Source organism: Molothrus ater, chromosome 19 (genome assembly GCF_012460135.2).
Source record: "Molothrus ater isolate BHLD 08-10-18 breed brown headed cowbird chromosome 19, BPBGC_Mater_1.1, whole genome shotgun sequence".
NCBI classification, from domain to species: domain Eukaryota; kingdom Metazoa; phylum Chordata; class Aves; order Passeriformes; family Icteridae; genus Molothrus; species Molothrus ater.
This window is the reverse complement of record NC_050496.2, coordinates 12,152,270-12,174,584: the sequence shown is the minus strand read 5'-3', so window position 1 is coordinate 12,174,584 and position 22,315 is coordinate 12,152,270. Positions and strand designations below refer to the sequence as shown.

General features: G+C 56.6%; 2 protein-coding genes across 5 annotated transcripts in view; both read left to right on the top strand.

The window, feature by feature from the left end:
• Window positions 1-16,638, top strand: part of RPTOR (regulatory associated protein of MTOR complex 1) — a 111,585-nt gene extending 94,947 nt beyond the window's left edge. For all 4 annotated transcript variants that reach the window (XM_036394512.2, XM_036394511.2, XM_036394510.2 and 1 more), the window contains 6 exons: window positions 4,277-4,383; window positions 7,655-7,782; window positions 8,162-8,248; window positions 10,463-10,579; window positions 11,376-11,505; window positions 14,205-16,638. In XM_036394512.2, coding sequence (XP_036250405.1) covers window positions 4,277-4,383; window positions 7,655-7,782; window positions 8,162-8,248; window positions 10,463-10,579; window positions 11,376-11,505; window positions 14,205-14,273 — 638 coding nt within the window. In that variant the 3' untranslated portion in view covers window positions 14,274-16,638. The remainder of the gene's footprint in view (window positions 1-4,276; window positions 4,384-7,654; window positions 7,783-8,161; window positions 8,249-10,462; window positions 10,580-11,375; window positions 11,506-14,204) is intronic.
• Window positions 16,639-17,579: 941 nt separating this feature from the next.
• On the top strand, window positions 17,580-21,875 carry CHMP6 (charged multivesicular body protein 6). Its single transcript, XM_036394885.2, has 8 exons — window positions 17,580-17,675; window positions 17,977-18,086; window positions 18,574-18,661; window positions 19,731-19,817; window positions 19,909-19,974; window positions 20,063-20,143; window positions 20,373-20,427; window positions 21,560-21,875. The coding sequence occupies exons 1-8, from the start codon at window positions 17,613-17,615 to the stop codon at window positions 21,610-21,612; spliced, it is 603 nt and encodes a 200-aa protein (XP_036250778.1). The 5' UTR covers window positions 17,580-17,612; the 3' UTR covers window positions 21,613-21,875.
• The last annotated feature ends 440 nt before the right edge of the window (window positions 21,876-22,315 follow it).

Sequence of the window (22,315 nt, the reverse complement as noted above, 5' to 3'; positions counted from 1 at the left end):
ACATAGAAATAGTTCAGCTATTTCTGTCTCACTCCATACTGTGAGTGCCAGCTCTGGATGGAACATTTCACAGTCAGAGGAAGCTTTCCTTCCCCTCACACACTTCCAAGTGACTGACATTTCTGTACAAGGGCTTTTCTGCTCCTCACACAGCTTGGAGTTCTGGTTCAGCACTCCCAGTTCATCCCCTTTGGGCCAGGGCACGCTGGGGTGCAGCAGGAGCAGAGCCCCCAGCCAGGGCTCAGCACAGGCAGCCAGCACCTCCAGGCAGATCCGTGCTTGGGGTGATCCAAATCCTGCTCCTGCCTCTGCCAGGCAGCAGCAAGTGGGCTGAGCTATTTAAGTTCTAATAAGGAAGGCAGGAGCTGCAAGGCCTGAAGCCGCACCATGGGCAGCACCAGCCCTGAAGTGTCCCTGGACAGGCTGGAGCACCCTGGGGTAGTGGTGCCATGGCAGGGCTGGAATGAGGTGCTGGTAAAGGTCCCTTCCAGCCCAAACCATTCCAGGATTCCATGATCACCTCCCTCCTTTTATTTCCAGCCTTGTCCTTTCCATCTGCTTGTCTCTCATGGCAACCTTTGTGTAATCCCTGTGGAGCCTCTTCCCTCAGTGAGACTTTCCCTGCCCATCTGTGTGTCCTTGCTGGATATCCTCCGGGACAAACTCCTGACAGGCACACCGAGAGAGGCACCAAAAACGGCAACTCTGCCCCAAAAATGGCAATTCTGCCCCCAAAAACGGCAACTCTGCCCCAAAAACGGCAACTCTGCCTCCAAAAACGGCAACTCTGCCCCCAAAAACAACAACTCTGCCTCCAAAAACGGCAACTCTGCCCCAAAAATGGCAACTCTGCCCCAAAAATGGCAACTCTGCCCCAAAAACGCCAACTCTGCCTCCAAAAACGGCAACTCTGCCCCAAAAACAGCAACTCTGCCCCCAAAAACAGCAACTCTGCCCCCAAAAATGGCAACTCTGCCTCCAAAAATGGCAACTCTGCCCCCAAAAACGCCAACTCTGCCCCCAAAAACGCCAGCTCTGCTCCCCTTCCCTGTGCCCCTGGCCAGAGCAGCCCCTGGAAGCGCAGCTGGGCAGGGCTTGGTGCTGCTCACAAGGAAACCCTTTCTCCGTGCTGGGGGCTGTTCCTGGGAGCTGTGGGGCTGCTTGGGAGCTCTCTGCCTCTCTGCTGAGCTCTCCAGGGCTGGGAAGGGCCAGATCCACCTCAGCTCCACCTTTCTCCTGTCACATGGGCCCTGAGCAGATGACAAATGCAAACTCTTCAGAGGTGTTCATCACCCCCAGCACTGCCTGCCTGTTCTCCTGCCTCTCCAGCCCTGCTAGCTGCCAGGCAGGATACAGGAACAATCCCTGGGGCTGGGATAGAGGCCCAGGCTCCCAGGCAGGATACAGGATCAATCCCTGGGGCTGGGATAGAGGCCCAGGCTCCCAGGCAGGCTGCAGGATCAATCCATGGGGCTGGGATAGAGGCCCAGGCTCCCAGGCAGGCTGCAGGATCAATCCATGGGGCTGGGATAGAGGCACAGGCTCCCAGGCAGGATACAGGATCAATCCATGTGATGGGATAGAGGCCCAGGCTCCCAGGTCAGCCCAGATGAGGTGAGGGACTCCCAGTGACCCCCATGGATGTGGCAGGATCAGGAATGCCCTGGGATGTGATGTTTAGGGAGGAGGCAGGGCAGTGTTTCCTGTGAAGCTCCAAACGAGGCCATTCCATCACCTGGAGGAGCTGGGTGTGCAGAGGATGTGCTGCTGTTCCCTTTGTGCTCTGTGACCGTGGGTGCTCTGGTACAAGGCACTGGTGGCCCTGTGGTGACAAAGGAGCACCTTGGGGCAGGCCTGGGTGTCCTGCTGGGGCTGGTTCCTGCAGCACACCCAGACAAAGGCACGTTTGTGCCTCCTGGGCCAGCTCACTGAGCAGTGGAGGCACAGGGATGGAGGCACTGAGAGGGCTCGGGGCAGGAGCTGCAGTCCTGCATTGCAGAGGGCTCTGCCTCCAGCTCTGGCTGCTTATGAAACACTGCTCAGCACCACAGAGCCGGGCTGGCATCGAGGAGAGGCTGGGCAGCTGCTCTGGGGGGCTGGGATGATGCTCTGAGGCAGGAATGCTGCTCTGAGAATCAGGAATTGTGCTCTGAGAAGCTGGGATGATGCTCTGGGAGGCAGGGATGATGCTCTGAGGGGCAGGAATTCTGCTCTGAAAGGCTGGGATGATGCTCAGAGGCAGGAATTCTGCTCTGAGAGGCTGGGATGATGCTCAGAGGCAGGAATTCTGCTCTGAAAGGCTGGGATGATGCTCAGAGGCAGGAATTCTGCTCTGAGAGGCTGGGATGATGCTCAGAGGCAGGAATTCTGCTCTGAAAGGCTGGGATGCTGCTCTGAAAGGCTGGGATGGTGCTCTGAAAGGCTGGGATGATGCTCAGAGGCAGGAATTCTGCTCTGAGAGGCTGGGATGATGCTCAGAGGCAGGAATGCTGCTCTGAAAGGCTGGGATGATGCTCAGAGGCAGGAATTCTGCTCTGAAAGGCTGGAATGCTGCTCTGAGAGGCTGGGATGATGCTCAGAGGCAGGAATGCTGCTCTGAGAGGCTGGGATGATGCTCTGAAAGGCTGGGATGATGCTCAGAGGCAGGAATGCTGCTCTGAAAGGCTGGGATGATGCTCAGAGGCAGGAATGCTGCTCTGAAAGGCTGGGGTGCTGCTGCTGTCCCTGCCCTCCCGGGGGCTGGAGACAGACACCAAGGCCGGAGCTCTTCTCTGGTTCCCTCCTGCGATGCTCGGGGGTTGTTGTTTGTGTTTCTAACGCGGTGTGGATGGGCCTTGGTGCTGAGCTTCCCCTGCAGACGGCGCTGTGCCCTCCGGGGTGAGGAGCAGAGGCTCCTGTCGGGGGGCTGGAGCTGCTGGAGCTGCTCTCAGTGCTGGCTGCTCCCTCCTCACCAGTCCTGCAGCAAACTGGCTTGTGCTGCCAGCAGCTGTTAAATTCACCCCACTGCAGCCCTGACCGGGCTGTTCCTTGGCCAGGAGCATCTCCCACACCCTCCTGACAGGAGGAGGAACCAGTCCAGGAGCTCCCAGGTCTTGCTGTGTGCGGTGGCACCAGCTGAGTCTCTTCAATCAGCATCTGATGTTCTGGTGGTGCTGGGCACTGCCCTGGCCCCGGCAGCTCCTGGGATTGTGCTCCCCTCCCACAGGGACCTGGCTCCTCTCAGCACCCACCAGGGGCAAAGCAGGGCTTGGAGTCAAATCCAGGAGCAGCTGGAGCTCTGTGTGTGTGTGTGTGTGTGTGTGTGTGTGTGTGTGTGTGTGTGTGTAATTCTGTGTGTGTGTGTGTGTGTGTGTGTGTGTGTGTGTGTAATTCTGTGTGTGTGTGTGTGTGTGTGTGTGTGTGTGTGTGTGTGTAATTCTGTCTGTGTGTGTAATTCTGTGTGTGAGGTGGGTGTGTGTGTGGGTGTGTGGGTGTGTGTAATTCTGTGTTGGGTGTGTGTAATTCTGTGTGTGTGTGTGTGTGTGTAATTCTGTCTGTGTGTGTGTGTAATTCTCTGTGTGTGTGTGTGTGTGTGTGTGTAATTCTCTGTGTGTGTGTGTGTGTGTGTGTGTAATTCTGTGTGTGTGTAATTCTGTGTGTGTGTGTCTGTGTGTGTGTGTGTGTAATTCTGTGTGTGTGTGTCTGTGTGTGTAATTCTGTCTGTGTGTATAATTCTGTGTGTGTGTGTGTAATTCTGTGTGTGTGTATAATTCTGTGTGTGTGTGTAATTCTGTGTGTGTAATTCTGTGTGTGTGTGTGTAATTCTGTGTGTGTGTGTGTAATTCTGTGTGTGTGTGTGTGTAATTGTGTGTGCGTGTGTGTGTGTGTGTGTGTGTGTGTGTGTGTGTGTGTGTGTGTAATTCTGTGTGTGTGTGTGTAATTCTGTCTGTGGGTGTGTGTGTGTGTGTAATTCTGTCTGTGGGTGTGTGTGTGTGTGTAATTCTGTGTGTGTGTAATTCTGTCTGTGTGTGTAATTCTGTGTGTGTGTAATTGTGTGTGTGTGTGTGTGTGTGTGTGTGTGTGTGTGTGTGTGTGTAATTCTGTGTGTGTGTAATTCTGTGTGTGTGTGTGTGTGTGTGTGTAATTCTGTGGTGTGGGTGTGTGTAATTCTGTGTGTGTGTGTGTGTGTGTAACTCTGCATTTCCTCTGGCGGTGCCTGGCACACCCTGGTGCCCTGCAGGGGTGCAGCTCAGCCCGTGCTGGCTCTGAGAGGCGCCCCTGCCTTGCTGTGTCCCAGGAGCAGGGATGGTGGTGGACTGGGAGCAGGAGACCGGGCTGCTGATGACCTCTGGGGACGTGAGGATCATCCGCATCTGGGACACGGACCGGGAGATGAAAGTTCAGGTAACGCCTGCTTGTGCAGCACCCTCCCCTGCAGGGCCCATCCCGTGCCCCAGAGCTGCTGGGAGTGCCCTGGGAGCCCCTGCCCCCCTGCCCAGGTCAATAAAACCCCACAGATACTCGGGGACTGTGTCAGGGCTCTCCTGGAAGCTGCTCTGCTCTTCTGGGTGGGCAGCAGTGCCTGGGGAAAGATGAGGCTGTGCAATGCAGAGGTGGGCACTGGGATGTCAAGGCAGGCTCTGGGATGTGAAAGGAGGCTCTGGGATGCAGAGGAGGGCTCTAAAATGTGAAAGCAGGCTCTGAGATGCAGAGGAAGGATTTGGGATGCAGAGGAGAGCTCTGGGATGCAGAGGAGGGCTCTAGGATGCAGAGGGGGGATTTGAGATGCAGAGGGGGGATTTGGGATGCAGAGGGGGGATTTGGGATGCAGAGGAGGGATTTGGGATGCAGAGGAGGGCTCTGAGATGTGAAGGCAGGCTCTGGGATGCAGAGGAAGGCTCTGGGATGCAGAGGGGGGATTTGGGATGCAGAGGAAGGATTTGGGATGCAGAGGAGGGCTCTGAGATGCAGAGGAGGGATTTGGGATGCAGAGGAGGGCTCTGAGATGCAGAGGAAGGCTCTGGGATGTGAAGGCAGGCTCTGGGATGCAGAAGCAGGCTCTGGGATGTAGAGGAGGGCTCTGGGATGCAGAGGAGGGCTCTGGGATGTGAAGGCAGGCTCTGGGATGCAGAGGAGGGCTCTGGGATGTGAAGGCAGGCTCTGGGATGTGAAGGCAGGCTCTGGGATGCAGAGGAAGGCTCTGGGATGCAGAGGAGGGCTCTGGGATGCAGAGGAGGGCTCTGGGATGTGAAGGCAGGCTCTGGGATGCAGAGGAAGGCTCTGGGATGCAGAGGAGGGCTCTGGGATGCAGAGGAAGGCTCTGGGATGTGAAGGCAGGCTCTGGGATGCAGAGGAAGGCTCTGGGATGCAGAGGAAGGCTCTGGGATGCAGAGGAGGGCTCTGGGATGCAGAGGAAGGCTCTGGGATGCAGTTGGGTTTCACATGGACGGGTAGCTGGAGTAGTGTAGCAGCCTGTGAAGGCACCCACCCACCCCCCTGTGCCGTGGAACAGGGAAAAGGCCCTGCCAGAGCCCCTGGCAGCCACAATCACGTGGGAGTTTCTCAGAAATCCCAAGGAGAAGCAGGTGGTGGGTGAGAATGGAGGCACCATGCTGGAATGAAAAGGAAGTGGAGTTTTCAAAGCTTCTCGAAATTAATTACCCTTGGATGAACATTAATTGCGACACTTTGACCCTGCGATGCAGGATAATTAAGCCTCTGTTCATCTTAATTACTTTCATATATTATTTTTTTCTATGCAAATTAGGGAGCGGCAAAATCCAGGAGGCGAACATCTTTTAAATGATGATGATTAATGATGCACCGAAAGTATCTAAAAACACGTTGTTTCTTTTTTTAATTGCAAAGATTGGGTGTTGAAATTCAAGTGATTGGAACTTCCTGACTCAGTGCCTGGGAAAGTGAGAATCAGCACAAAGAGCAGCGATAATCGAGGCAGATAAAGGCGCCTCCCTCTTTGAACTACAGAAACCCACACCTCTGGCAGCGCTGGGGGAACAAGCGCTTCATTTGCACTTCTGCTGAGTGCTGCTGCTTCAAAGGAGGAGCTGGGCTGGGCAGAGGCTGCAGCAGCCCCAGCCCTGGTGCCTGTCCCAGGCTGGAGCAGCGGCTCCAGGGGTGAACCCGCACCGGGGCAAAGCAGGAGTGAGGTTTGGGATGAGCTCCTGCGGCTCCTGCCCAGCCCTGGAAGCTGTGCCCTGGCAGGGGTGGGATGAGAGGGGCTGTAAGGTCCCTCCCAACCCAGCCTATTCCATCGGTCATTCCTGCTTTTATAGTGCTGAGGGGCTTTAAAGTTCCTCCCAACCTGTCCCTCCCAACCCAGCCCATTCCATCGCTGTCATTCCTGCTTTTATAGTGCTGAGGGGCTTTAGGGTCCCTCCCAACCTGTCCCTCCCAGCCCAGCCCATTCCATCATTCATTCCTGTTTTCACAGTGCTGAGGGGCTTTAAAGTTCCTCCCAACCTTTCCCTCCCAACCCAGCCCATTCCATCGCTGTCATTCCTGTTTTCACAGTGCTGAGGGGCTTTAGGGTCCCTCCCAACCTGTCCCTCCCAGCCCATTCCATCGTTCTCATTCCTGTTTTTGCAGCGCTGCTCAGCTTCTTTTTGCCGGTTTTAACAAAGTGTTTTTCCTCCCAGCAGGCACGGGGATTATTCTGACAAATTCTTTTGCCTCCAGAAGTAAAAAGGGGGCAGTGGCAGCGTGGGTGCCAGTGTGTTCCCAGCAGAGCTGGCCCTGCAGCTCCAGCTGCCTTTGCCATGTCCCATTCCCAGCACAGGTCTCTCATGGGATGCTCTGGGTGTCCCTGTCACACGTGCCACAGCAGGGACAGGAGGCACAGCGCTGCCTGCCTGGCTCTGGGGCTGTGCCAGGGGCTCAGTGTCCCTCTGGGGCTCAGGGGCACCGGGGCTGCCTCACCCTGTTCAGTGTGAGAGTGGGGATGGGGCAGGACCTCGGCTCAGGGCCCTGAGTGTCACAGCTGCAGCAGGTCTGGAAGCTGAACAGATGGAATTGGCCATGACAGACCCCAGCTCCCAGCCTAGTTTGGTAAAAAACAGAAGTGAACGAGGCCCCAGGTAAGACAGTGATGGGTCAGATTGGAACTTAAACCAGAAACTCCATTCAATCCTCCAGGCAGACATCCATCCCCCAGCCAATGCGCTGAGCAGTGTTAGGAACCCAACCAGCCAAGGGCTCAAGCACCAGAACTCTGAATCCCCCCTAAAAGGGGGTGTCCATCAATGAACTCTGGCTGCTGTCACCTAAGCTCAGTGTGTCCATGTCACTCCTGCTCTGAGAGTGACACAGGAGCGGGTGAGAGGCAGGACTGTAGAAAGAGCAAAGAGGGCTTTATTCAAGAGAACTGTGTGGTTCACAGTGACACCATCCATTCCGTTTGGTTGGTTGGTTGGTAACAAAAACACCTTCCTCCCCCACCGTCCTTGAGAAGAGTAGAGCAGAAAAACACCTGCAGATGGTTTGTACTTAACAAGTGATCGCATCCTTACAGCTCCCGAAAGTTCCCAGAGCCGCTGTGGGGAACGCTTGCGTTTCTCTCTCTCTGTGCCATGGCACCCACTGTGTGTCCAGCTGTGTGACCAACACGGTGCTGTCTGTGTGTCTGTCTGTGTGTCTGTCCGTGTGTGTGCCGCAGGACATTCCCACGGGAGCTGACAGCTGTGTCACCAGCCTGTCCTGCGACTCCCACCGCTCGCTCATCGTGGCGGGGCTGGGCGACGGCTCCATCCGCGTCTTCGACAGGAGGATGGCTCTGAGCGAATGGTACTGGTAACCCCTTCCTGCCCGGGCCCGGGCCCTCCCTCTGCTCCTTCTCCTTCCCTTGACATCTCCTTGACATTTCCTTTCCTTGAAATTTCCTTTCCTTGAAATTTCCTTTCCTTTCTTTGAAATTTCCTTTCCTTTCCTTGAAATTACCTTGAAATTTCCTTTCTTTGAAATTTCCTTTCCTTTCCTTGAAATTGCCTTTCCCCTTTTCCTTTCCCCTTTTTCCTTTCCCCTTTTTTTCCTTTCCCTTTTTCCTTTCCCCTTTTCCTTTCCCCCTTTTCCTTTCCCCCTTTTCCTTTCCCTTTCCCCTTTTCCTTCCCCCTTTTTCCCTTCCCCTTTTTTCCCTCTCCCCTCTCACGTGTCCCTTTGTCCCCAGCCGTGTCATGACCTACCGTGAGCACACAGCCTGGGTGGTGAAGGCTTACCTGCAGAAGCACCCCGAGGGCAACATCATGAGTGTCAGGTACAGGGAGCTCTCCTGGGGCTGTTTGCCACACTCACAGTTTGGTTTTTTGGTTTTCCCTGGGTCTGTTTGCCACACTCACAGTTTGGTTTTTTGGTTTTCTCCTGGGGCTCTTTGCCACACTCCCAGTTTGGTTTTTCCTGCCACACTCACAGTTTGGTGTTCTCCTGCCACACTCACAGTTTGGTTTTTTGGTTTTCCCTGGGGCTCTTTGCCACACTCACAGTTTGGTGTTCTCCTGCCACACTCACAGTTTGGTGTTCTCCTGCCACACTCACAGTTTGGTTTTCTCCTGCCACACTCACAGTTTGGTTTTTCCTACCACACTCACAGTTTGGTTTTCTCCTGCCACACTCACAGTTTGGTTTTCTCCTGCCACACTCCCAGTTTGGTTTTTCCTGCCACACTCACAGTTTGGTTTTCCCTGGATCTGTTTGCCATACTCACAGTTTGGTGTTCTCCTGCCACAACTCACAGTTTCATTTTCCCCTCAAGTTTGTCCCTGGTGCTCCAGCAGCTGGCAGGGTGAAGCTCAGGGCTCTGGCGTGTGCTTCAGTGATCACCTCCTGCTCCAGGCTGGGTGGAGGGAGGCAGGAGGGATGTGGGGCTCTGCTGGGGGGGACTGGGGGTGAAAAGGAGCTGGAATCACCAGGGGTGTGAGGGGAAAGGGAGGGAGCAGGAACTGGCTGTGAATATCTTGTGCTGAGGGGGCTTCACTGCCAACAGCTCCGTGGGGACATCTGGGAGGGAACAAGAAGGTGGAAGGTGCATCTGGCAGGCACATTCCTGGGCAGGATTCCTGTGCAATTCCCTAAATCCATCCCTGCTGCCTGGTAAATACTGCAGCCAGAGCAGCAGGTACTGATTTGGCCATTAAGGAGCAGCAGAACAGAATTTATTGTCACAAAGCCACCGTTTGCACACAAAGAGCCTCTTTCTCTTGATTAGAAAATGGAAACAAAACATAATTTTCTGGGATTCAGAACATTCCTGAGGCGGGGGATGGGCCAGCAAAAATGTATTAAGATTTTCAAACAGGGGATTATGTGATGCAGCTGCCAGATTTGTCGAGCTCCCATATTGGAGTTTTTAATCTTCCTGTCCATAAGCTCCTCCAGCAGCTCCAGGGGTCAGGTCCCTGTGCCCAGGGCTGAGGGCTGGCAGTGCCCTCTCCTCAGAGCCCTTCCAGCCCGGGAGCTGCTCCTGGGGCTGCAGGGCTGGGAGGGAATGTTGGCCTCCAAAAGGTCAGAGGAGCTCAGGCTGGGGAGCTGAGCCACCTCCCTCCCAGCTCCTCCCAGTTCCCCCTGCTTCAGCTGGCAGCAAAATCCAAGGAAAAAATGGCAGGACTTGGTGAGGTCCTGGTGTCCAGACACTTTTGGGGTGAGGGGTGCCACCAGCACATCCCCTCTGCTTGCAGCTTCCCAAGGCAATTTCCTGCTGTGCAAAGCAGCAGGAATTTGGGGCTGGGTGTACTGGGTGTGCCAGAGCAGGGAGGGCACACTCAGCAATGGGCTGGGACTGAGAGAGGCAGTGTGGGATCAGTGAGGGATCAGCAATGATTGATCAGCAATTTGGGATCAGCAGTGTGGGATCAGCAGTGATTGATCAGCACTCTGGGATCAGCACTGTGGGATCAGCACTCTGGGGTCACTCCCAGCTGTTCCCTCAGCACAGAACATGCTGTGGGTGGGATCAGATCGTGGCCCTGGTGGAACCCAGCCGTGTCTGTTCCCTCTCCCAGTGCCCCATGGATGAGTTTGGCCCATGGGCAGCCCCACAGCTGCATTGCCTGTGGCTCTGGGGGCCCTGGGGCTCTGGGGCTCTGTTGCTGTGTCCCAGCCTGGCTCTGGGGCTCTGTTGCTGTGTCCCAGCCTGGCTCTGGGGCTCTGGGGCTCTGTTGCTGTGTCCCAGCCTGGCTCTGGGGGCTCTGGGGCTCTGGGGCTCTGTTGCTGTGTCCCAGCCTGGCTCTGGGGGCTCTGGGGCTCTGGGGCTCTGTTGCTGTGTCCCAGGCTGGCTCTGGGGCTCTGGGGCTCTGTTTCTGTGTCCCAGCCTGGCTCTGGGGCTCTGGGGCTCTGTTGCTGTGTCCCAGGCTGGCTCTGGGGCTCTGTTGCTGTGTCCCAGCCTGGCTCTGGGGCTCTGTTGCTGTGTCCCAGCCTGGCTCTGGGGCTCTGGGGCTCTGTTGCTGTGTCCCAGGCTGGCTCTGTGTTGTTGCAGTGTCAATGGGGACGTGCGTTTCTTCGACCCCCGCATGCCCGAGTCCATGAAGGTGCTGCAGATCGTCAAGGGGCTCACGGCCCTGGACATCCACCCCCAGGCCAACCTGTTTGCTTGGTGAGTGCTGCTGCCATCCCTGCAGCTCAGGGAGCTCTGCAGGGAGCACAGGGGGGATCCAGGGCGATCACAGGGAGGGAGCAGGGCCTGGAGTGCTGGGATGAGGGGGAATGGCTTCCCACTGCCAGAGGGCAGGGGTACATGGGACACTGGGGAAATCCTTCCTGGGAGGGTGGGCAGGCCCTGGCACAGGTGCCCAGTGAAGCTGGGGCTGCCCCTGGATCCCTGGCAGTGCCCAAGGCCAGGTTGGATGGGGCTGGGAGCACCTGGGACAGTGGGAGGTGTCCCTGCCATGAGAGAGGGTGGAACAAGATGGGCTTTGAGGTCTCTCTCAACCCCAGCCATTCCCTGGAGAGGATGATTTAAGGTCTCTCTCAACCCCAACCATTCCATGATCCCTGGAGAGGATGATTTGTCTCCACAGGCACCATTCATGGGGTGCTGTTGGCTGTACTGTTTTTAACCCCACCCCAGCAGTGCAGCTTCTTTCCTGTGCTTGCTGCTTTACCCCTGTTTTACCCCTCAGTGAACCCTGGACACCAGGTCCCTGTTCTGTGTTTGTGGGCTGTGCCTGGGGACCAGCAGCTGCTCCACAGCCTGTTTGGGGTGCTCTGGCTGTGTTTGGGCATCAGTTCTCTGTGTTTTCCTGTCCCAGGTGTCCACTGTGGTTCTGGCCACCGGTCAGTGCTCTCCCACTCGGGGACATGGCCTGGCACACAGCTCAGCCATTTTGCAGCAGCAGTTTTGTCCCCTCCCAGCACTCCCAGTGACTCCAGTTGTGTCCCTTCCCTTCCAGCGGCTCCATGAACCAGTTCACTGCCATCTACAACGGCAACGGGGAGCTCATCAACAACATCAAGTACTACGATGGCTTCATGGGCCAGAGAGTGGGAGCCATCAGCTGCCTGGCCTTCCACCCCCACTGGGTCTGTACCCTGCTGCTGCCATGGTGGGGTGGCACAGGGACCCCCTGGGCTGAGGGGAGCTGTCCCAGCCCAGCTGTGCAGGATCCAGCAGTTCTGGAATGAGGGGAGCTGTCCCAGCCCAGCCCTGCAGGATCCAGCAGTTCTGGAATGAGGGGAGCTGTCCCATCCCAGCTGTGCAGGATCCAGCAGCTCTGGAATGAGGGGAGCTGTCCCAGCCCTGCAGGATCCAGCAGTTCTGGGATGAGGGGAGCTGTCCCAGTCCAGCTGTGCAGGATCCAGCAGTTCTGAAATGAGGGGAGCTGTCCCATCCCAGCCCTGCAGGATCCAGCAGTTCTGGGCTGAGGGGAGCTGTCCCAGCCCAGCTGTGCAGGATCCAGCAGCTCTGGAATGAGGGGAGCTGTCCCAGCCCAGCCCTGCAGGATCCAGCAGTTCTGAAATGAGGGGAGCTGTCCCATCCCAGCCCTACAGGATCCAGCAGCCCCAGGGTGAGGGGAGCTGTCCCAGCCCAGCCCTACAGGATCCAGCAGCTCTGGAATGAGGGGAGCTGTCCCATCCCAGCCGTGCAGGATCCAGCAGCTCTGAAATGAGGGGAGCTGTCCCCTCCCAGCCCTACAGGATCCAGCAGCTCTGAAATGAGGGGAGCTGTCCCATCCCAGCCCTGCAGGATCCAGCAGTTCTGGGCTGAGGGGAGCTGTCCCAGCCCAGCTGTGCAGGATCCAGCAGTTCTGGGCTGAGGGGAGCTGTCCCAGCCCAGCCCTGCAGGATCCAGCAGCTCTGGGATGAGGGGAGCTGTCCCAGCCCAGCCCTGCAGGATCCAGCAGCCCCAGGGTGAGGGGAGCTGTCCCTCCCTGGTTCCAGCAGCTCCCGAGCCCGTCCAGCTGAGCTGCAGCCCCATCCCAGCCCCGGGAGCTGTCCGAGGTGCCAGCAGTGCTCCCCAGATTCCTGAATTCCTGTGCTTGTTCACTCCCAGCTGCCTCACTGGGCTGCTCTCACCTCAGGAAGTGAAAGTGCACCTCAGGAAAATGGGAGAGCTGTGGGAATTAAAGGCATGAGCTGGGACAGCTGGAATGAGGCAGAACAGAAGGAGATTCTGGGGTCTGGAATCTCACAGCTGGAGTGAGGTAGAGCAGGAGATTCTGGAGTCACAGCTGGAATGAAACAGAGAAAAAGGAGATTCTGGAGTCACAGCTGGAATGAGGCAGAGCAGAGGGAGATTCTGGAGTCTGGCACAGCTGGAATGGGGCAGAACAAAAGGAGATTCTGGAGTCTGGCACAGCTGGAATGAGGCAGAACAAAAGGAGATTCTGGAGTCTGGCACAGCTGGAATGAGGCAGAACAAAAGGAGATTCTGGAGTCTGGCACAGCTGGAATGAGGCAGAGCAGAGGGAGATTCTGGAGTCTGGCACAGCTGGAATGGGGCAGAACAAAAGGAGATTCTGGAGTCTGGCCCAGCTGAGGGGCTCTGCAGTGCTTCCACAGAGAACCTGGGTGCTGCTCCGGGAGGGGGGAGGTCCCATGTGTGTAGTGGACTTTGCACACCCAGGGAGGAGAATAAGTGGAGGAGCTGGAAAACCTGAGAAAACAATGAATGGATGGGAAAACATCCATTTAAATAACAAGAGTTATTTTAGAAACCTGCAGATCAGCTCACAAATATTTAATATGTAATGGGAAGAGCACTTTGCTCTTTAAACAAGCAAAGCAAAGCCCTGTCCGGAGGGGCCAGGTCCCCTCACTGCAGGAAATTCTCATTTTCAGCCCAGCCATGGCTCCTAACGAGCAGATTTGCAGTCACTTAGGGAAATTATGTTGGCAGTTGGCAACTAATAGTGCCCATAATTTTCTCCTGTGGCTGAAATGGGCCTATAACTCCTGCAGAGCTGTGGAGCAGCTGGGTCACTGTCACCTGTGCCTGTCACTGCTCCACAGCTGGACCTTGGAGTGGGTCACAGGAGGGAGCTGGGCAGGGAATGGAGCCCCAGGAGGGGCTGAGGGAGCTGGGAAGGGAATGGGAAGGGAATGGAGCCCCAGCAGGGGCTGAGGGAGCTGGGAAGGGGCTGGGAAGGGAATGGAGCCCCAGGAGGGGCTGAGGGAGCTGGGCAGGGAATGGAGCCCCAGGAGGGGCTGAGGGAGCTGGGAAGGGGCTGGGCAGGGAATGGAGCCCCAGGAGGGGCTGAGGGAGCTGGGCAGGGAATGGAGCCCCAGGAGGGGCTGAGGGAGCTGGGCAGGGGCTGGGCAGGGAATGGAGCCCCAGGAGGGGCTGAGGGAGCTGGGCAGGGGCTGGGCAGGGTCTGGAGCCCCAGGAGGGGCTGAGGGAGCTGGGCAGGGGCTCAGCCTGGAGCAAAGGAGGCTCAGGGGCCCTTGTGGCTCTGCACAGCTCCTGCCAGGAGGGCACAGCCCCAGGTCGGGCTGTGCTCCAGGGAACAGGGACAGGAGCAGAGGGAACGGCCTCAGGCTGGGCCAGGGCAGCTCAGGGTGGGCACCGCAGGAATTGCCCCATGGAAAGGGGCTCAGGGCTTGGCACTGCCCAGGCAGGGTTGCCGTGCCCATCCCTGGAGCTGCCCCGGGACGCACAGGGTGGGATGTGTCGCCCTAGGACAGGAGGGGTGTCCTGGCCGGTCGCTGTGGGTGATCCCTGCGGGCTCCCCCAGCCCGGGCCAGGTGTGACCGTGTCCCTTTGTCCCTCTGCTCTCCCGCAGCCCCACCTGGCCGTCGGCAGCAATGACTTCTACATCTCGGTGTACTCGGTGGAGAAGAGGATCAGATGACGGCCCCAGGGGGGGCTCCTGTACATAGAGAAATCATCGACTTGAATGTTTCGTGTTGGCTGCTGCTGCACCCCATAACTTGAACATTTGTTTTCTGACTTAGCTACTGATGGGTTTGACAAGGGGAAGAGACAATCTCCTGGTTTTGTTTTGTTTTGTTTTCCAGCTATATCCTCTCAAAGCTACAGAAAAGGAACATTTATTTTTGTTTCCAGTGGTTGGCTTCTCTGTCAGAAACACGGCTCCTGAGCTCCAAAGGACTTGGATGAGGCAACGCCCTTGAGAAGGGTCTCGTTTTAGTCTTTGTTCCTTGTTTTGCTGCAGTGTGGGTTCTTCAAGGACTGTCAGGACTCACCTCCAGCTCCACAGGACCCTCCAGCTGCTGCCAACCCTGTGCCAAACCCAGCTGCTGGGCCAGGGCAGCCACCCCAGCAGGGCAGCATGAGCCTCCTCCTCCTCCTCCTCCTCCTGCCTGCACCTGCTCTCCCTGGAAGCAAGGACAGAGGGGACCTGGTGGCCTGGGCTGGCAGGGGTCCCGCAGGAAGGGGCTCAGGGAGATGGCAGGAGCAGGGCAGGACGTCCCACACCATAAAGCTGCGTGTGAGGAAGAGGAGGGCAGAAAGGGAGCGAAGATCTCAGACGTCCCAGCGAGCCTGGAGCGCTTCAGTGGTGTCACCACCTTCCAGCCAGGCCCAGGGTGCCCGTGGGGAGCTGGGGGCACCTCGGGCACTGCTGCCACTGTCCCTGTGCCCCCTGCACAGCCACAGAGCTGTGCCCATCCTGCTCCCTGTGCTCCCCACGGCTGCTGGGCACCAGGAGAGGCCAGGACTGGGCACCCAGAGCTGCACACCATGGCTGGGGCTCACCTGCCCCTCTGGGAGCAGGCATGGGAGCACCTGGGCACGGAGAATGGCGAGGAGGAGGAGGAGGAGGAGGAAGGCAGCTCTGAGCTCCCTCATCCCAGCTGTCCAGGCAAGGCCTGCTCCATCTCTGCACCTTCCATGTCTGAATAATGAATGTTTTGTGCCCTGGGATCCCTTCTGGGGCTGGGGATGGGTGTGGGAAGGCAGAGCACAGCCAAGGGACAGGGGCAGAACTCACTGCAGGAATTGCCAGTGCTCCCCCAGCAGTGCCACGGGATCTGCAGGCTCCAGCAGAGTCAGGGGAGGGCTCAGAACCTTCTGTGAGTGAACTGAGGGGAACACAGTGAGGGAAGGGCTCAGAACCCTCTGTCAGGGAACTGAGGGGAACACAGTGAGGGAAGGGTTCAGAACCTTCTGTCAGGGAACTGAGGGGAACACAGTGAGGGAAGGGCTCAGAACCCTCTGAACTGCCAGCTGTGCAGGGGGAATGCAGTGAGAGACGGGCTCAGAACCCTCTGTCAGGGAACTGAGGGGAACACAGTGAGGGAAGGGCTCAGAACCCTCTGAACTGCCGGCTGTGCAGGGGGAATGCAGTGAGGGAAGGCTCAGAACCCTCTGTCAGGGAACTGAGGGGAACACAGTGAAGGAAGGGCTCAGATCCCATCTGAAGTGCCGGCTGTGCAGGGGGAATGCAGTGAGAGACGGGCTCAGATCCCCTCTGTCCCTGTGCAAGAAGGGCTCAGAGCTCTCTGCCAGCTGTGCAGAGGGGATGATGCAGTGAGAGACGGGCTCAGAGCCTCTGGCCCTGTGCTGGCCCTGGCTGCCCCATGCCCCCCGTGCTGCTGCTGGCCCTGGCACCAGGTCCCTGTGTGCCCCCCAGGCTCAGGGGGCTCTGCCTGGAGAGGTCCCAGGCACGGCATGGAGCTGACGTCGGTGCCCTGAGCACCATCCCCGCCATCCCAGGATAACCAATCAAAGGCTTGAAACTCCAAAACTACCTAAAAACCCACGTGTAAGTTACCCAGAGTTAATTATGGTCTAACAGAGCTGTGCCTCGTCCCGGGCTGCCCGCGGGGGTGGGAGCAGAGTTTGGGATCTCACGTAACCCTTAACATTCACAGCTTCAAAAAAAATGGATTTTTAACTCGTATCAGTGTGTTTGTGAAAGGAACAGGACATTCCTGGCATGTGGGAGCTGCTGCTCCTGCCTGGCTCTGGTGCAGCCCCACGCCCAGGATGGGGAATTTTAAGGAAATTTTGGGCTTTTACCTGAGCGTGTGTGGACTGTGCTTCCACAGGTCTAATGCAGAGATTCAATCATGGGATCACAGAGTTTAACCAAGGGTCTGGAGAGCGTCCTACCTTAAAAGTTCACTTATCTCTATTTATTTTACAAAAATAAAGTTTAAAAAAAATATATAAAAACCCCCACACGATTGTAATGTGAGAGTAAAAACGATTACAGACAAATAAATGGTTAATAAAAAATAAATGCAGAAACACTTCCTGGTGTGAGGATCCTTCTGTGGAGCTGGGGGAGGCCCAGGAGGAGCCAGGTGGGTTTTGGGGTGCAAGGCTCGGGGTCTGGCTGAGCACAGAGGGGGTGTTGGTGACAGATGAGTGTGCCAGCAGCAATGGCAGTGCCAGGGGGCAAATGCAGCTCTGGGCACTGGCTGCAGCCAGAGGGATCCGTGGATCCTGGCAGTGCCAGGGACACCATGGGCTTGGGGGCTCTTCCACCCCAAACAATTCCATCACTCTGGGAGTAAATCAGAGTTATCCCTGTAACCCCAACCCCTGCAGCCTCCCTCCATACCTCCCATCTCCTAGATCCTGTTCCCTACATCCCACTCCCCATATTATCCCCATTCCCTAGATTATTATCTACATTCCCAATATTATTATCCCCATTCCCAATACTTTTATTCCCATTCCGATATAATTATCCTAATTCCCGACATTATTATTCCGATTCCCAATGTCATTATCCCCATTCCTGGTATTATTATTATCATTCCCTTTCCCGAAATTATTACCTCCCTTCCCGATATCGTTATCCCCATTCCTGATATTATCCCCATTCCCGATATTTTAATTCCCATTCCCGATATTATTTTAATTAATTCCCATTCCCGATATCATTATCCCCATTCCCGATATTTTAATTCCCATTCCCGGTATTATTTTAATCATTCCCATTCCCGATATTATTTTAATTAATTCCCATTCCCGATTATTTTAATTAATTCCCATTCCCGATATTATTTTAATCATTCCCATTCCCGATATTATTTTAATTAATTCCCATTCTCGATATTATTTTAATCATTCCCATTCCCGATATTCCCGTCCCCAGCGCGCCCCCCAGCGCTTCTCTCCCGCTACTGCCGCGCTCGCTGCGCTTTGTGCGGGGCCGGGCCCCTCGCGGCCGCCGTCGGGGGCGGGCCGGGCCGGGCCGGGCCGGGCAGGAGCGGCCATGGGGAACCTGTTCGGGCGGAAACGGCGGAGCCGCGTCACGGAGCAGGACCGGGCCGTGCTGGTGAGGGGGGATGGACCGGGCCGGGCTGGGGAGTGGGGAGAGAGCGGGACAGACCGGGCCGGGCTGGGGAGCTGGGGCACGGACCGAACCGGACCGGGGACCGGGGGGATGGACCGGGCCGTGCCGGGGAGTGGGGAGAGAGCGGGACGGACCGGGCCGTGCTGGGGCTGAGGGACCCCCGGTGCTGTCGCTGACACGGCAGGGACAGACCGGGCTGGGGAACGGCGGTGCTGGAGGGGGCGTGGAGCTGTCAGGGCTGAGCTGTGACCCCTGTCCGTCCCCCTGTCCGTCTGTCCCGCAGCAACTGAAGCAGCAGCGGGACAAGCTCCGGCAGTACCAGAAGCGGCTGAGCCTGGGGCTGGAGCGGGAGCGGGCGCTGGCCCGGCAGCTTCTCCGGGACGGCAAGAAAGAGTGAGGGACAGGGTCACCGGGGCCGGGGGGACAGGGGGACAGTGCCACCGCCAGGGTGTCACGGGGAGGTGACACTTATCCCCATTCCCGATATTTTAATCAATTCCCATTCCCAATATTTTAATTCCCATTCCCACTGTGCTGGGGGAATCGGGATGGGTTTGGGTTGGAGGGACCTCAAAGCCCATCCCATGCCACCCCTGCCATGGCAGGGACACCTTCCACTGTCCCAGGGTGTTCCACACCTGCCCAGGGATCCAGGGGCAGCCCCAGCTGCTCTGGGCACCCTGTGCCAGGGCCTGCCCACCCTCCCAGGGCAGGATTTATTCCCAATACCCACTTTGCGCATCCTTGCTGCTCACAGGAGCAGGTCCAGGCTGCCAATTCAGCTCCACACGAGTTGTCCCCTTTTAGCAGAAGCACGGAACAAGTGTGGCTGTGGTGGCTACTTTGGGCTCCAGTTGCTTCATCCCTCTGTGTCCCTCAGGAAAGCCATGCTCCTGCTGAAGAAGAAACGGTACCAGGAGCAGCTGCTGGATAAAACAGAGAACCAGATCAGCAACCTGGAGCGGATGGTGAGCCAGGCCTGGGGCTCTCCTGGGGTGGGGATCCCCTGGAATTCCATTCCAGTCCAGCTAGCAGGTGTTCAGCCTCTGTCCAAGGGCAAATGTCTCCAAAATTGTGTGTGAACCACAATTTTCCCTGGAGTCACAGAGTGATGTGTTTAAAACTGCAGGTTCCCTGCTAAATGTGTGGTTTGGAAATTGCTGAAACGTTACTCACAGGGGGGATGGCTGCACTGGGGCCTTCCTGGTTTGTGTCAGCCCTGTCATTTCAGAACTGGATGTGTTTGGGTTTGGGGAGGTCTCAGCTGGGGCTGGCAGCTGGAAAATCTGGTGAAATCACCTCAAGGGCTGTTGGACCTGCTGGTGCAGCTTCCTGGGCTGAGCTTTTTGTGTGGATATTTCCTGCTGCTGGTGCCACTGACAGCACTGAAGGGCTCCACTGATTGCTCCTTGCAGCTTCTCTGTGGCCCTGGCAGCCTGTGTGTGCCTAAGAGTGGCAGCCATGGCATTATTTAGGTGGGAAGAGCCCTCTGAGCCCAGTTGTTCCCCAGCACTGCCAAGGCCACCTCTGTCCCCAGCTGCCACATCCCCATGTCTGTCACAGACATCTTTTATGAAAAATCCTTTCCTTAGGATTTTTCCTCCTGGGAAGCTGAGAGGCCTCAGGAACAAAATGTAAGCAATGGTTATCTGCTGCTGTGGAATGCAACAGGTGCATCTGGGATTGGGCTCATGTGATTGTTTCTAATTAATGGCCAATCACAGCCCAGCTGGCTCAGACAGAGAGTCTGAGCCACAAACCTTTGTTATCATTCTTTCTTTTTCTATTCTTAGCCGGTCTTCTGATGAAATCCTTTCTTCTATTCCTTTAGTATAGTTTTAATGTAATATATATCATAAAATAATAAATCAGCCTTCTGAACCATGGAGTCAGATCCTCCTTTGTTCCCTCATCCTGGCACCCCTGTGAACACGGTCACACCATGTCTGTTAATCCCTGCAGGGTTCACAGGGCAGCCTGTGCCATGCCTGGCCAAGGTGTCACAGGCTCTTCTTCCCTTTCTCCTTCCCACTGCAGGTCCAGGACATTGAATTCACCCAGATTGAAATGAAGGTCATCGAGGGCCTCAAGATAGGCAACGAGTGTCTGAACAAAATGCACCAGGTACCCGTGGCTGGGGCACTTCAGAGGGGCCTGGCTGCAGCTGCCTCCCTGCTGGCCCCTCCCACACCTGGACTTTGGCTCTGCCCTTCAGGTTATGTCCATAGAAGAGGTGGAAAGGATAATAGGAGAGACCCAGGATGCTGTGGAGTACCAGAGGGTGCGTGCATGGGGGGCTGGCACAGAACTGCTGGGCTGGGCACTCACCCACCAGGCTGAGGTGTGATGTCCTTCCCTCTCCCCCACAGCAAATAGACGAGCTCCTGGCTGGCAGCCTGACTGAGGAGGATGAAGATGCCATTCTAGAAGAATTAAATGCTATTACTCAGGTGAGGTTGATGTTTTTGTGGTTAAAATCCCCATTTTCAGAAAGCTGTTTTTAGCAGCAGTTAAAGCACCTTTTTGCTACTCTCAGAGCTCAGTCTGGGGGAAATGTGGGCCATTGTCCCCCCTTTTTGCTGCTCTCAGAGCTCCTCTAGGGGGAGATGTGGGCCGTTGTCCCCCCGTGCTTGCCCCAGCTGTGACATGTGTGACACATTGTCTGTCGTGTCCTTGCAGGAACAGTTGGAGCTCCCAGAAGTTCCTTCAGAGCCGCTCCCAGAGAAGATCCCAGGTATGTTCTCCTTGCACAGCTTTGGCTTCGGGTGCTCCAGTGCCCTGAGCCCCTGTCCCAGTGTGAGTGTCCTGGGGGAAGGGAGGGGACAGCAGCTCCTGGAGTGGGACAGGCCCAGCTGAGCCCTCACTGCAGGAGCACCCCAGGCTCCTCTCGCTGGAGCAATGCCACCTCAGCATCTGGCATTGCCTTGGGGAGCTCCCTGGGTGACACCTGCTGGCCCTGTCACATCCTGTACCTGAGGCACCTCCTGCCCTGAGACGCCTCATTCCTTCAGGAGGCTCCAGCAGGAATTCCTTCCTTCCACAGCCCTGGGCTGGTCCCATCACACAGCTCAGGGTGTTTTGTGGGTGCTGGACTCACCCTGCACAGCACTGCATTTCCCTGAGCCTTGGCATGACTTGGAGCCCTTCCCACCTCACTTCCCAGTGCTTTGCAAGCAGCTGGATGAGGATCACAGGATTGTCAGAGCTCGCAGCTGGTGGTCCCTGAGTGTTCCTGAGCAATCTGAAGCCTCAGTGGATGGATTTGTGTGGGAATGAAGCTGGGAAGTGAGAGAGCTCACTAAGAAAGTGACCAAACAGGCCCTGGTGGCCCTGCCTGGCAAGGAGGGATTCATCAAGTGTCTGTGCTGAGGAGCTGAAAATTCAGTGAAGACTCCTCCTGGAACAGAGGAGACAGCAGAGCCCTGAGCTGTCACTCACAGGAGCTGGACCTCCCTGCCTGGGCAAAGAGGAGCTGGAAGAAGCCATTTCCCTCTGTGGAATCTGCCCAGGAGCAATCTGGCATGTGGGGAATGGGGCTGGTTTCCTTGGAGCTTGTTTACTCCTAAACAGGGCTCAGATGTCAGCACTGAGGCCAAACAAAACAGCCCAGGGGTGAGGGCAGGGCTGGCCCTGCTCCTCCTCCTGCCCAGGATCTGTCCCTGGGCTGGGCATGGTCTGAAAGTCTGTAATTCTTCAGTGCTGTGAAAAAGGGGCATTTCACATGGGAATGTGGGATTATTTATAACCAATTTCTCTTAGTTCAGGTGCTGTGCAGAGTGGACTCTGAGCCCTGGATCCTCCTCAGCAGATGGCTGCAGGATATTTGCATTCCCTGATTCTGTAACAAGTTTCTTTTCCTTCCACAGAAGTGTCACCCATCAAGAACAGGCCAAAGCCAGAGCTGGTGGCAGCATCTTAACTCCCAGTGCTGGGGATTCCCCCTCCAAACTTTCCCCCTGGACAGTTTGCCCTGCCAGTGTGGGCTGGGAGCAGGCAATGCCTTGGCAGCATCCCAGCTGTGCTGGGTGGATTGTGGAGCAGGATTCCCTGCACAGGGTGGGGAGCCTCAGCTGATTATCGCTCTTGTATCAAGATTATTTTCTAGTGCTTTCTTTTTTTGTAACTTAAACTCCAGACTCACTCAGCTGCGCTGTCTCGGGATTAAACAGCAACTCTAAATCATCCAAAGCCAAAGTTTTTCTCTGTAGGTTTGATTCTGGTGGCCAGTCTGCCTTTGCTCTGGCCAAATCATGTTTGTGCTGGGCGAGCACAGGCCTGTGGAGCACTCTGCTGTCTGTGTCCCTCTGTCCCTGCTCTCTCCTGTGTCCCTCTGTGCAGGGGTGGCCGTGTCCCTGTCCTGCTGCCCTCGGGCAGTGCTGGAGCTCTGGGCTGGACCCCCCTGGCTCACACAGCACCAGCCCCAGGCTGGGGTTTGGTTTGGGCCAGGCTCAGCCTGGGTGCTCAGCCCTGCTCTGAGCTGCTGTGAGCTGAGGAGCCGGGCAGGGTTCAGCCCTGGGCAGGGTTCAGCCCTGGGCTGGCAGAAATCTCCTGCCATGCCAGCGTGGAGCTCCTGCCTGTGTCAGGAGCCATCAGGAGCCATCAGGAGCCATCAGGAGCCATCA